The sequence below is a fragment of the Misgurnus anguillicaudatus genome, chromosome 19 (genome assembly GCF_027580225.2).
Source record: "Misgurnus anguillicaudatus chromosome 19, ASM2758022v2, whole genome shotgun sequence".
Classification (NCBI taxonomy): Eukaryota; Metazoa; Chordata; class Actinopteri; order Cypriniformes; family Cobitidae; genus Misgurnus; species Misgurnus anguillicaudatus.
This window is the reverse complement of record NC_073355.2, coordinates 39,909,567-39,922,633: the sequence shown is the minus strand read 5'-3', so window position 1 is coordinate 39,922,633 and position 13,067 is coordinate 39,909,567. Positions and strand designations below refer to the sequence as shown.

Here is a 13,067-nt window from a genome sequence, read left to right as displayed (position 1 = left end):
AAGTGGGTGATATGAAGATGGACTTAACTTTGTTTCTAATGGATCATAAAAGACTGAATTTTTCTGGAATTCCTACTTTTTATCAAAGCTTGTTTAAGGTGTGGGGTTTTTTTAAACATCGGTGGTTGGAATCAGCCACATCTCTTTATTGGTTGTTGGAAGAACCACTTATTTTTAGAGCTCGTTTGGATGTTTCTGGAGAAGACCTTCCTGGTCTAACAGATTTGTTATGTAGTAAAAAGATTTTTAAGTTAAAAGACATTATAACTGAATCTGGATATGATCTTCAGAGACCTGAAAAAGTAGCAACATTTTTAGGGATTAGATCAACACGATATGCAAAAAAGTTTTTAGATAAATTGACTTTGGTTTTAACTGATGAAGAGAAGGAACTTTTAGAAGAGTTTGGTAAAGAAGCTTTAATCCCTAGTAATAGAAATCTTTTTCCAGATATTGAGATTTCTCCTGTTATAGATGAGTCTTATGTTACTAGTCCTTTGTTAAAATCAGAAATAAATGAATATATAGATTTTTGTGAAGTAGAAGGGAAAAGATTGTATAAATGTATTGTAAAAGTTATTCACCAGCATATTTTAAGTACCAAAACAGACACAGTATGGAGAGAAAAATTAAGAATTGATTCTGAAACTAAGCCGGTTTGGAGAGCAATGTACAAACCACCATTAATTAAAAAACTTGGTGATTTACAATGGCGAATTTTACATGGAGCTATTGCTGTAAATTCTTTTGTATCTATTTTAAATCCCAGTGTAAGTGATAAATGTCCCTTCTGTATGGAACGTGACACTATTTTTCATTGTTTTATGGACTGTGATCGACTTAACCCTCTTTTTGAATTGTTAAATATTTTTATTGATTTTTTTAATATTTGTTTTACAAAACAAGAATTTATTCTTGGTTTTTTTTATAGTCCGAAACAAAAGTTAAAATGTCAAATTATTAATTTTCTAGTGGGACAAGCAAAATATGCTGTTTATATTACTAGAAGGAACAAGATAGAAGATAAATCAGGACAAAATGTTGTGCCAGTTTTTAAAAATATGGTCAAGTCAAGAATACTTATTGATTTTTATTTTTATAAATTAATGGGTAAGTTAACTGCTTTTGAAATTCAGTGGTGTTGTAATGTTCTTTGTTCAGTTGTTAATGAAGAACTGTTTTTTGTAAGAGAGTTGATGTAATTTTTATTTACTATTTATGTACTTTATTTCATTTATTTTATTTTATTTTATTTTTTTTGTTATTGTTTTTTGTTAAGTGTGTGTTTATTTAATTAATTGAAGAAAGAATGTTGTAATAAATGATTGTAAAAATCAAAAAAATCTCTCTCTCTCTCTCTCTCTCTCTCTCTCTCTCTCTCTCTCTCTCTCTCTCTCTCTCTCTCGACAATTATCACACATAATGTAAGAACTGTCTATCAATGCATTACTGATGTGAAATCATTGTAAATATCAGTGGAATGCATATGGGCAAAATATAAGCTGCTTAAGTTACTATATAGCTTCTCACCTTCTTACTTTTGACGTCTTTTAACAAAACAAAACAAAACAAAAAATAAATACGTTGTGGCATCGTGAGAGGTAGGGTATCACCAAAGTGTGGGTTGTTTCACAAACCGAGTCCAGGCAGAGATCAAATCACTGGGTTCTTTTTAATCATCAACTTAAATACCAAAACGATTTTTAACCAAAACTATTCCAGCTTCTCTTTGTGTGTCCTATCAAACACAAAACAATCAAGACTCTCTGTTCTCAACTCATTAACAGCTTTTCTCCTTCATTGGCAACAGCTGTCTCCACCATTGAGAAACCTGGTAATGTAGTCCAGGACCTGGTGGCCATCTTGGTTTGTAGTCCCCATGCCGCAACCACCTAGATAGCAGATACCTTGCCTCTATTACAACATCTTTTAACAAAAAAAAAAAAAAAAAACAATATGTCTATTTATAAACAAGGGAGGTTTGCAATGAGCGAGTTTTAATTCCCTGTCTGTGATAAAATGGCTCACATACCGAACATAATTTCCCTCATCTCTTTTACATCCCTTCTTAACGCACTCAAGAGCACCCTCTGTCTGCAGGTTGGTTCCACTACATCCCCCATTTTAATCATAAGCAGAGTAGACTATGCTTCAATTACTAATTAAACATGGATAGATTCACAAAGCTTCTTCTACAGCTGCTTATTATATTACACAGTTCTTTTAACTTTTTTCTTTTTTTCCAAAGACAGTTAATTTAAAACGTTTTCTGGCAGCCAGGGTAGACTGGACAATACCAAAACAGTAGACTCCATGGGTGGATCCGCTCCAAAGTTGGCAGACCAGTCTATTGTTATTCTGGTTCAGAGAAGCGATTATTCACCCTTCAGTATTTCTCAACAACATTATTTCATTTTTTCTTGCTATTCTTTAACTATATTCACTAGTCCAGTCTTTCAGGAGGTAAGAAATTCTGCTCAGATTCCCACTAAAAGGTAATTTATTTTATTGTTAACTTAATGATGCACAATTTTTGTTAATTCATACAGTATGTATTGAATATAAAAACTAACATTCAACACTTAATGAATGATATCTTATTTAATTTGATTAAATCAATGACGCGTCACTGTTTTAATTAAAAAAATCAGTAGCATCACTTGGATGGATGGATGGATGTGGATTTTTTTTTTTACTGAAAGCTTTAGACCATGCAGGAACATATAAATTACTCATTTCAACATACTACAATTTGAGACATGCTAATTGTTATGTTGAATATATTTGGAATGGACGGTAGGAGGACATCTTGGTTACGTACGTAACCCTCGTTCACTGAAGGAGGGGAACCGACGTATTGGGAGCGCGCTTTGAGGGAATGAAATTTGGAATGGACAGCAGAAGAACTGGGATTCAGAGATGTTTCTAGGATTCACAACATTGTTAAGAGTGCTGCACAATGATACACAAAATGGTTGGGTGCAGAGTTTACAGCTGTTTGTTATTTTACAATAAATATATGCTATTGACCAATCAGAATCAAGGACTGATTTGCCCACTTCAACTTTGTAACATTGCCATCTGGTGGCACATTGCTCACTCTGCTTAATGGATAGTAAACAGTATATAAAATTAAACCTTAGTAATACAGAAATAAAATGCAACATAACACAGTATTGTACTAGCAATAATATTAATGGAAAACATCAATACACTTATGCTGAATACATACAATACTTTTATTTAACCTGTCTACAGGTGCACAATGAGTCTCATTTGATCTGGAGATTGGATCCATTTGTCCGTCTTGTTGGTTGTATTTATAATAATACCATAGTAACAAATTAACCATGGTTCAACTAAAAATATGATCATTAAACTTGATGGGCTACTATAATAAAATCATGGGTAATTAAATGTATTAAAGTTACATGATGAGTACTGTAAATGAACAACTGCTTGCCACATGGCTCGCCAGGGGCGTCAGTTTGTGTTGAAAAGTGGTGGGGACAAAAGATCAGATAAAAAACATTACAGCAGGACTGGAAAAATATTAAATAACGGCGCATCAAAAATGGGCATAGCGTAGGCCAGTCAACAACACAAAACAACACAAACAACACAAAACAACACTAGCTCAAAGGAACAGTGCCAAAGCACCATACTGTAGAAATCAACAGAACATTAAGTCAATGATTACAATGAAATTCATTACATATGTAAAAGAAAACACACCATAAGCACACAACGCAACATATGTAACCCTGGAACACAAAACCAGACTGCAAAAAATTATTTTCAAGAAAACATTTTCTTAATATTTTTGTCTTGTTTTTAGCAAAAGTATTTAAAAAATCTTAAATAAAAGATGATTTTTCTTGATAAGCAAAATTACCCAAGAAAATAAGTCAAATTTTTGGACCAAAAATATCAAATTTAAGTGATTTTATGCATAAAACAGGCAAGAATTTTTCTTGAATTTAGTGTTTAAGAAAAATGTTCAAGATTTTTTGCTTACCCCATTGGCAGATTTGTATGCTTATTTTATGCACAAAATCACTTAAATTTGATATTTTTTGATATTTTATTTTCTTGGGTCGTTTTTCTCATCAAAAACCATCTTAGATATTTTTACTGAAAACGAGACAAACATACTAATACATTTTTTCTTGAAATTTTTTTTTTGCAGTGCAGTCGTACACTGCAAAAACGACTTTCCTACTTAGTATTTTTGTCTTGTTTTCAGAAGAAATATCTAAAAATTCTTAAATCAAGAATTAAGAATATTTTCTTAATGAGCAAAATGATTTAAGAAAATAAGTCTAGTTTTAGACAAAAACTATACAATTTAAGTGAATTTGTGCTTAAAACAAGCAAAATTATCTGCCAGTGGGGTGAGAAAATTTTGCTTAAATTAAGTTTTCTACACCCCATTGGCAGATATTTTTGCTTGTTTTAATCACAAATTCACTTAAATTGTATATATATTTTTTTTTGTTTGTTTAAAAACTAGACTTATTTTCTTAGGTAATTTTGCTCATCAAGAAAAAGCATCTTAATTTAAGAATTTTTAGATATTTCTACTGAAAACTAAGTAAGAAAGTCAATTGTTGCAGTGTAAGTCAAAAAAGTGGTGGATGGGGATAAAATCAGCCATTTTAAAAAGTGATGGGGACATCCCCAGCGTCCCCAGTGTAAATGACACCTTGGCTCGCTATAAAACACAATTAGGCACAAAACTTTGATTTTAAATGTTTAATTAGCTCATAACAAATGGCTGGGACAAGAACAGAAACCTTAAAGTGATACATAAACAAATAGGTCAAAATGATTTGCATGACCCAAGTGAGATGTGTGTTAGTTTTAGTGGTTCTTGTTGGAGAATAAATGTCTCCTCTGACAAAATCAGAATCAAGTATTTCAGAGAGCCATGTAATAAGAACTACATACAACACTGAAAAGTACAATAAGTGCAGTTTATTAATGCTATAATTGACAAATGCTTTTGGATTTTTTGCTTATACAACTGATATTTAAAACATGGTTTTCAAAGCATGATGGCAAAGTCAAATATCAAATATCAAATATGACAACAAATATGCACAAAAACATAAAATTAAGTTGCATTTAATACTGCATATTCTAATAAAAACCTCTGAACAATTCTTATTCAGGTCCTTAAAGCTGCAATCCTTAACTTTTGTTTCTCTATCTTCATTTAACACATAAAGTTGCTTGCAAAATCAGACCTGAAAGCTCAAATTATAAATCATTATTATAAGCGTGACACTGTGAATCAGAGTAAAAAGTAGACAGTTTTAAACATTAATTGAAGTTAATGCTCAGTGCAGTCTTACAAAACAAAAACATTAGGATTGATTCATGAAATGTTAGTACAATGACAGCGACACTTATTATAAAAAAGAGTATATGATTATATAAAAGCCAATCAGCCAGAGAGATTGGCATTGTGATATATCTAGGGTTTGGCTGATGCCACTGCACAGTTTAAGTCACTTCTTATACCAGTGCTATTCAGTTTAAACATAGTCTTACACCAGTCATCCTTTCTTATATCAGTGACATTAAATGTCTCATATGGGGGAATCAGCACCTCTTCTTCAGCAGGTTTCTGAGAATATTTTGACACATTGGCACCATGACAAGTCTCGATTTCAAAACAAGATTCAGTTCCAAATTCCCTTGCTACTTCACGATCAAGAGAGGAGGATGCAAACGAACCAAACCGAATCTCTCTGTACAGAACAGTCTCATTAAACTTAACATTGGTACCACGATAAGTTACCATGCATTCTGTTTGTGTTTTCTTTAGTGTCTGTATTGCTTGTGTCAAAAAGAAGTGAAGTGAATACCACGTGTATGTGTTGTTTTGGTAGTTTTGTTTACCAGTCCTAACATCCTGATTGAAGGGTTCATATATCACAAAACAACTGTACATATGAATTGCAATTAAATTGTGGATTTTCAGTTGATCTTGTCCAGGCATTCGTCCTGTACTAGACAACCAAGTTTCCCCAAAGAAAGAGATGTTAGGACAGATTTCTTTGTTTAAATATGTTGTTAGCACCTGGGCTTCCATCTTGTTTGTGCAACGATCATACATGTCATCAACTGAATCCGGTGCCATATCTAATGGATATATCTGTCCATCACCAGGCTCTTTATCATCCTATAGCAATGAGAAATTATAACTTCACATCATAATACTGCTTAAACATTAATATACAGACTTATAATTCAATCTTACCTTTCCTAGGACAACTTTACTGGTGACAATGAGAATAAGAGCTGCAGTGGCCAACATTCCGATGTAGTCTCAATCCTCAGATGAACAAAAAATGGAGATCAGATATGAAAAAGGTACAGTGAAGAACCTGCAGGACCAAAAATACAATATTGTGTTAGACATATCCAAAATCCTACAATATCCATTAAAAAATATTTTAAAGCAAAGATTTCTTTAACCAAACCTGCTATTAATTAAAACTTTACAGACATCCTTGATGAGATAAAAAAACATTTAGAGTAACAAACCTTTTCAGATGTTAAGAGCTTCAGGTGTTTTTTGTTCAGTAAAGTAAAATGTACAGTCTATAAAAAGTTAAAATTTCATACCTGTATGCATGAACCAAATATTGCAATAAGGAACAATCTCATTGGGTTTTATATTATTTTGAAATGAAAGGCGGGACAAATTCACCACATTCCCAAAACTGAATACATCTATATATAAAATCTATGTTTTCCAGAGTTCCCATTTTAGTTTCTAAGATTCTATTGCACAATGTTTCGTCTGTCAGGATGTCTGGCAAGACACAGACAGGTTTTATTTAGCTACATGCAAGGCAAGTTTATTTGAATAGCACATTTCATAAACAGAGGTCATTCAAAGTGCTTTACATAGAAGTGAGAAAACGTCAATATGTATAAGAGAATATAATATCAATTAAAAGAAAATAAATGTAATTTTAATAAAAACTGTTTAAATGTGTGAAAAAGAATAAAACAGGAATATAATTATAAAACAGTTAAAATAAGATTAAAATCAAGAGAAATAAAAATAATTTTAGAATATATATATATATATATATATATATATATATATATATATATATATGGCAGCCAAGTTATGTTTCCAGCTGTTCTTTTTTGTGTGTAAATTCAAAATGTGCATGAACATCTGGATGATAACACTGCAAATGTTACTTTCATCCCAACATCAACTCCTGACATTTAAAATTTAATATTAAAAACTCTCACAAGTAAAACTTCAGGATGTGTTACAACACTAAATAACCTTAAATTTGATAATTTCTGTGACACATAAAACAAGAAACACTTAAGAGTACCGCTTTAGTAATTTATTTTCCATGCTCAAAAATGTTTTCCAGACCTAACCATGCAACGATATTAAAAATATTTGATATTTGGAAGCTCAGTCAAGGGTTACATGCTAAATGTGCTGTCATAACTCGGAATGCAAATAGTCAGGGAAATCACTGTCGTCCCTACTCTCTCTCCTAACTTGTGCCCAGTGTGACAAATATATATATATATATATATATATATATATATATATATATATATATATATATATATATATATATATATATATATATATATATATATATATATATATATATATATATATCGCTACTTTATTAAATTTTTTATCCGTTCTAATTAGGGCCGGGCATAGATTAATCAGATTAATCTCATACAAAATAAAAGTAATTTTTTGCATAATATATGAGTTTGTGATGTGTGTAAATATTATGTATATTTAAACACACACACATACACATATATACATTTAAGAAATGTTTTATTTAAATATAATTTTTATTTATATATAATTTAGAATATTTAAAAATATAAATAAATATATATACACATGTAAATGTTTCTTAAATACTTACACGAATGTGTGTGTATTTATATATACATAATAATTACACACAGGACAAACTCATATGTTATGCAAAAAATAACTTTTTATTTTGTATGAGATTAATCTAGATTAATCTATGCCCAGCTCTAGTTCTAATATTTTTGCAATTTGGGAGGCACAGATGACAAAAACATGTTTTACGAACCTAGAAATTGCAGAGAAATTTTGTTCATTAGGAATAACTAGGAGAAAAAACAAAACAATTTCACAAGCTTAAATATCATAATTTAACACTTGATTAAATTGAAAACATACAGTGTTTGACCTGTTGTCCCTAAAAGGGGTATACAAGACTTAACTTAGGTTAAAATGTTTAGCAAAAAAACTATTTAGCCTTAGGTTACTCAATCTACCTATTAAAATATTAAGATTAGACAAATATAAAATGAGTTGTTATCTTTCTATTCCATCATAATTGGCTCTGGTCTGGGGAGGCAGTGCTCCTAATACTGTATCTCTTTTCACAATGTTTATTGTAACAAAGCAGCTTTATCAAAGTAGAAATGTTTTAGCAAAAAAAAAGAGGAAATATGTTCTGTTTTTGTTAAGGGAAAGTATTTTTACATTTTATTGCATCGCAAAAGAGGATGCAAGCCCTGGGACACACTATTGCGTAATGAAAGTAAAGTTGGTAAACAGTAACACACAATAAAATCAGTTTGTAGTTTAGCTTTTCTTAATAAATTATACATTTTTTAAATGTTTTTCTGTATTGTTTACTTTATTAAACCAAGGAAGCATCACTGATTTAAATTAATGATTCAGTGTGCAGTGTAACATCACTTTAGATTGTGGATGAATCTGCAGTTAATTTTTTTATTGAAAGCAGTAGATCATCCAGAACTTATAGGTTTCTAATTTCAACGTACTCCAATTTGGGACATGCTAATTCTTATTTTCAACAATAAATTGAATGGACAGCAGGAGAACTGGGATGCAGGAATGTTTCTAAGATTTACAACATTGCTAATAGTGCTGCACAATACAGAATTGTTGGGTGCAGAGTTTACAGCTGTTTATTATTTTACAATAAATAGATGCTATTGAATGACCAATCAGAATCAAGGACTGGAAATAAGCTTTTTATCATTTTAATGCTAGCCTGTTACAGTTTTAATTTTCTCAACATTTACATGATACTCAGCATTTTATTTTTACCCTCTGTTTTCTGTAAATAAATGTAAAATTGAACACCACCTCTATACAGATTTCCTTTCACATTTTGTGGCTTCCAGATTTTGTGGCTTCCTCAAATGTTTCGTCCAGTATTTTTGACAAGTAACCACTTTAAAAAAACAAGACTGATCTGATAAAGTTATGTTGGATGCAAACCCGCAAAATTATAACCATTCAACATTATTCAACATTTATAGCATACAAGTATTTTAAAACAATATTGATGAACAGTTTTAAAGATTTAAGTTTTTTTAGTTGTAAGCAGCTGTGCTTGTATGCTTCTAGTGTAAATGATTAATATTCATGTGATTAAATTACTTTTATTGCGTAGTATAAAAAGATGAATTTGGTTGCAACAATTTAACTAATCAGCATAAACCCAGAATCAGGAATAAACTCAGTCACAGTATAACATTAACTCACAGCACAGTATATCATTGATGTACAGCGGGTGAAATAATTGAACACGTCAACATTTATCTCAGCATATTTCTAAAGGTGCTATGGACATGAAATTTTTATCAGCTGTTGGAACAACGCAAAGAAATCAAACCATGTCTGTAAATTAATTTATGAAATGTTTATTTATTTCATGTACACTGACGTTTTCTGCAAAATCTCATGATTTATTGAGAAAAATCAGATGAAACCTATATATATAATTTTTTTGTCAGCATTGCACACCCCTAGTGTGTAAAAACGATGGTTTGTGCTGAAAAGTTAAATGTGCAGAGCGTGTACCTCCTGGATTGGAGTTAAGGACCACTGGTCGAAAACATAAAGCATCCAATAAACACTTTAAACAAGTTATAAGTTAGTGCTGCAAATTTAAGTTGAGTGACTTTTTCAAAACTTCACATCATTTCAGAATATAAAACTGTATAATGCACTGCACACTACATCACTATGTCTATACTGCATTGCAGTGATAGTGATGAGAGATGTAGTTTTATAAGAAGTCTTAATGTATTCTGTTGTGTCAATCTCATATACTTCATATGCGTCATATTCCTTCTTTATGTTGTGTATTCAAATTATATTGAGAGGAAAGAAACATGTAGTTGTTAAACTACAACACACTGCACTCACGAAACCATTTGCCCACTTCAACTTTGTAACACTGCCATCTAGTGAAACATTGCTGTGATATCAATGAACAACACAAGTACTGTAAGTTGCCTATATGGACATGCATCCATAATAATACCTACAATAATACCTATAGCCTACAGTAGAGAAGTGGCTAGCTACTGTCTGACTGTGCAGCTCTAAGTGCATTTTACAAGTTGAGTGTATCAGTGAATTTCAGGCATTCATAGTCAGTTAAACTAAACTGTACATTAACCACTTTAAATCCACTTTATATTAGATAAAACATAAGATATTTGGCCTTAACAGTTTTGCATTTTTTGTTAGGTTTTATATTTATAGAATCAATATGAATTCAAGACAAAAGACCAGACATGTATACTGCCCCCAAAGGCTAAGTGCAGTAATTACACAAACAATAAACTGAGAAATATGCTCTTAAGGTTTTTTACACCAGCTAGTCACACGTTTCTGCAATTTTGACTCATTGGTTTCTTTGAAATGTACAAACATGAACCATTTCACCGACAGAACAGACAGATGTCACAAAGCCCAATTTAAAGTCTTTAACTTGAAGTCTTGACTCTTGACCAAAGATGAAGTTACTGCGCTTTGCCTTTGTTGGGCAGTATGGTATGGGACAATATCATTTTGGTATGTTAGCAGCCATATGCCGACCAGTCTGTTGTGGCGTTATAACAGTAAACTGGGTTAGAGATGGGTTTAGTAGTGCTTCATTTACTGTAACTGGTATAAACAGGTCAAGTCTCAGTATATTGTATGAACTGGCCTATAAGCTCAGCTGTTGATGTACTTTAAATTTAAAGTATACAACAATTTTCCAGCTGTGCAATATGTAAGGGATAATACACGAATAGCCATGCATTAACGGGTTTTAATGCACGGCGTAGAGGCGAAGAACCCGACGCATAGCGGAAGGTGATTGCCTCTGCGAAGGGCATTACAGTTTTTCTCAGTCGCTTTGGTACATTTCTCGAATCATACTCGACATTTGCAAAACAGTAAGTGCATTTCTCAAAACAATTCGTACAAATAGCAAAACACCATGGATAACCTGCAAAAGCCACTCTCTTACTCAAAATACTTAGTTCATCTGTCAAAAGTAAATATCTGTGTCAATGAACATGTCAGTGCCATCAGAATAACAAGTCATTGTGTCATTGTGTACGGATAAGACAGTCAAATTGCTTAGTCATGTTGTCAATATAACAGTTTACTCTGGAGGGATGTTCTGATGTAAACTATGGCTAAAGTTTTTGTAAATTGTAGGTTACACCTTAGGGTAAGTTATGTGGGAGTTTTAATTCCAAGAGATTGGACAAAATTTACATTTACGCTTTTACTGTTTGTACTGTAATTTGTTGACAGATCATGTCATTGCCATACAGAAAGGAAAAGACAGCACTGCATAGCACAAAGAAAGAGAACAAAAGTAGAAATGTGAACATAGGACAATATCCTTAGGGAAAACTGTACATGCAGTGCTTTGGGCTGCCAGTGAAGACGTCTAACCATAGCTCAAAAATAGATGATGCATATACTTTTAGAACATATAAAAGAAATGAAAGCAAACACATTGAACACCTGTTGGAATATCATACATCTTCAAATCATTTTGGCAAAAATGTCATGTAACCAAATTCAAGGTTATTTACTGTAGGGTAGAAGTGGGTTACTCATTGGACTATATTGGGTCTATAGTTAGCCGTCATTTCAACTTCTCAGTTTTTGCTTGCTGGGGACGTTTCTGTCTGTTAGAGAAAGTCAAGACTCACCTGGGACCAATTTACCAATTCAAGACAGATTTAGAAAAAACATCTAATGGAAATGTATAGAGAAATCTTTGAACAGATGTCACGAGGTGACGACTTTTCAGGGCGGAACCAAAAATTGAGGAAGTTGGTTCCGCCCGGATGTTTCCGCCCCGACCGGAAAAATGGAAACACCGGACATCCGGCAGTTTTGCGAAGGCTGTAATCAGCGGATTGAGCACAGCTGTGCCTAGTTAACGAGATCGCCGGGTAATTGGATAACGGGAGTGTAAGGAGAAGTACAAAAAGCACAGTTAGATGACAGTTGGAGGTCGAAGTGTGTGCTGAGGAACGGAGCTGTGCTCATTGTTAGACGTGGTGACTGGATATATCTCTCTCTCTTCCCTTTTCTCTTGTTGCAGTTACGGTGGACCGGCTGGATTTAAGAAACAACCCTACGGGTGGAGAAGGAACTCCGGTCCAACTAGTAATTTGGAAGGAGTAAAGCGAGAAGCGATTTGATCGCATTGCACAACGTACACAAAGGCTATCCGCTGTGAGTATGCCCGTGGTGTAGTATAACTAGCAGAAACTTGCATTGTGGGATTCGGGAATCCTCCAGGATTAGGAAGGCGGGCCTACCCCTATCATTAGCGTGGTGGGCGAGCCGCTAGAAGCATACATTTCATACAGCCACCGCGACGCGACTTTGGTCTGGTCGTTTTGCCATCGCCTCTACGTTAGCCACAAGCACAGTGGAAGAGACCGGGCGTTTCCCTTGTGGTGTTTCACTTGAAGTGTGGTGAGTGAGATTTTACATATCATAATCTTTTTCACGTTAGAGTGGTGCTGTGTATTTGCCGTGGGTTGCTGTGTGTCTTGTCAGATAAACCCCGCTCCTTCCATTCTCTCCCCTGTAAGGAGGTCGTTGGGGCCAACGACCGTAGACCTCATTGCTATTATACACTGTGTGCTGTTTTAAGAGTACGAAGAGACGCAGGCCAAGAGCTGTGGAGGACTGTGAGTATTATATTAGAAGCATTTGTGGTGTGAGCTTA

At 33.1% G+C, this 13,067-nt stretch overlaps 1 protein-coding gene across 1 annotated transcript; it reads right to left on the bottom strand.

The window, feature by feature from the left end:
- Positions 1 to 5,085: 5,085 nt before the first annotated feature.
- On the bottom strand, positions 5,086 to 6,801 carry LOC129424031 (erythroblast NAD(P)(+)--arginine ADP-ribosyltransferase-like). Its single transcript, XM_073856752.1, has 3 exons — positions 6,556 to 6,801; positions 6,269 to 6,395; positions 5,086 to 6,190 (listed from the first exon to the last, which is right to left on the bottom strand). Exons 2-3 carry the CDS (start codon positions 6,323 to 6,325, stop codon positions 5,480 to 5,482), a joined length of 768 nt encoding a protein of 255 aa, XP_073712853.1. The 5' UTR covers positions 6,326 to 6,395; positions 6,556 to 6,801; the 3' UTR covers positions 5,086 to 5,479.
- Positions 6,802 to 13,067: the final 6,266 nt, after the last annotated feature.

Coding starts and splice junctions, on each gene's coding strand:
- LOC129424031 (XM_073856752.1), bottom strand. CDS start 6,325: ATGTTGGCCACTGCAGCTCTTATTCTCATTGTCACCAGTAAAGTTGTC. Junction 6,191..6,268: donor GTAAAGTTGTCCTAGGAAAG/GTAAGATTGAAT, acceptor TCATTGCTATAG/GATGATAAAGAGCCTGGTGA.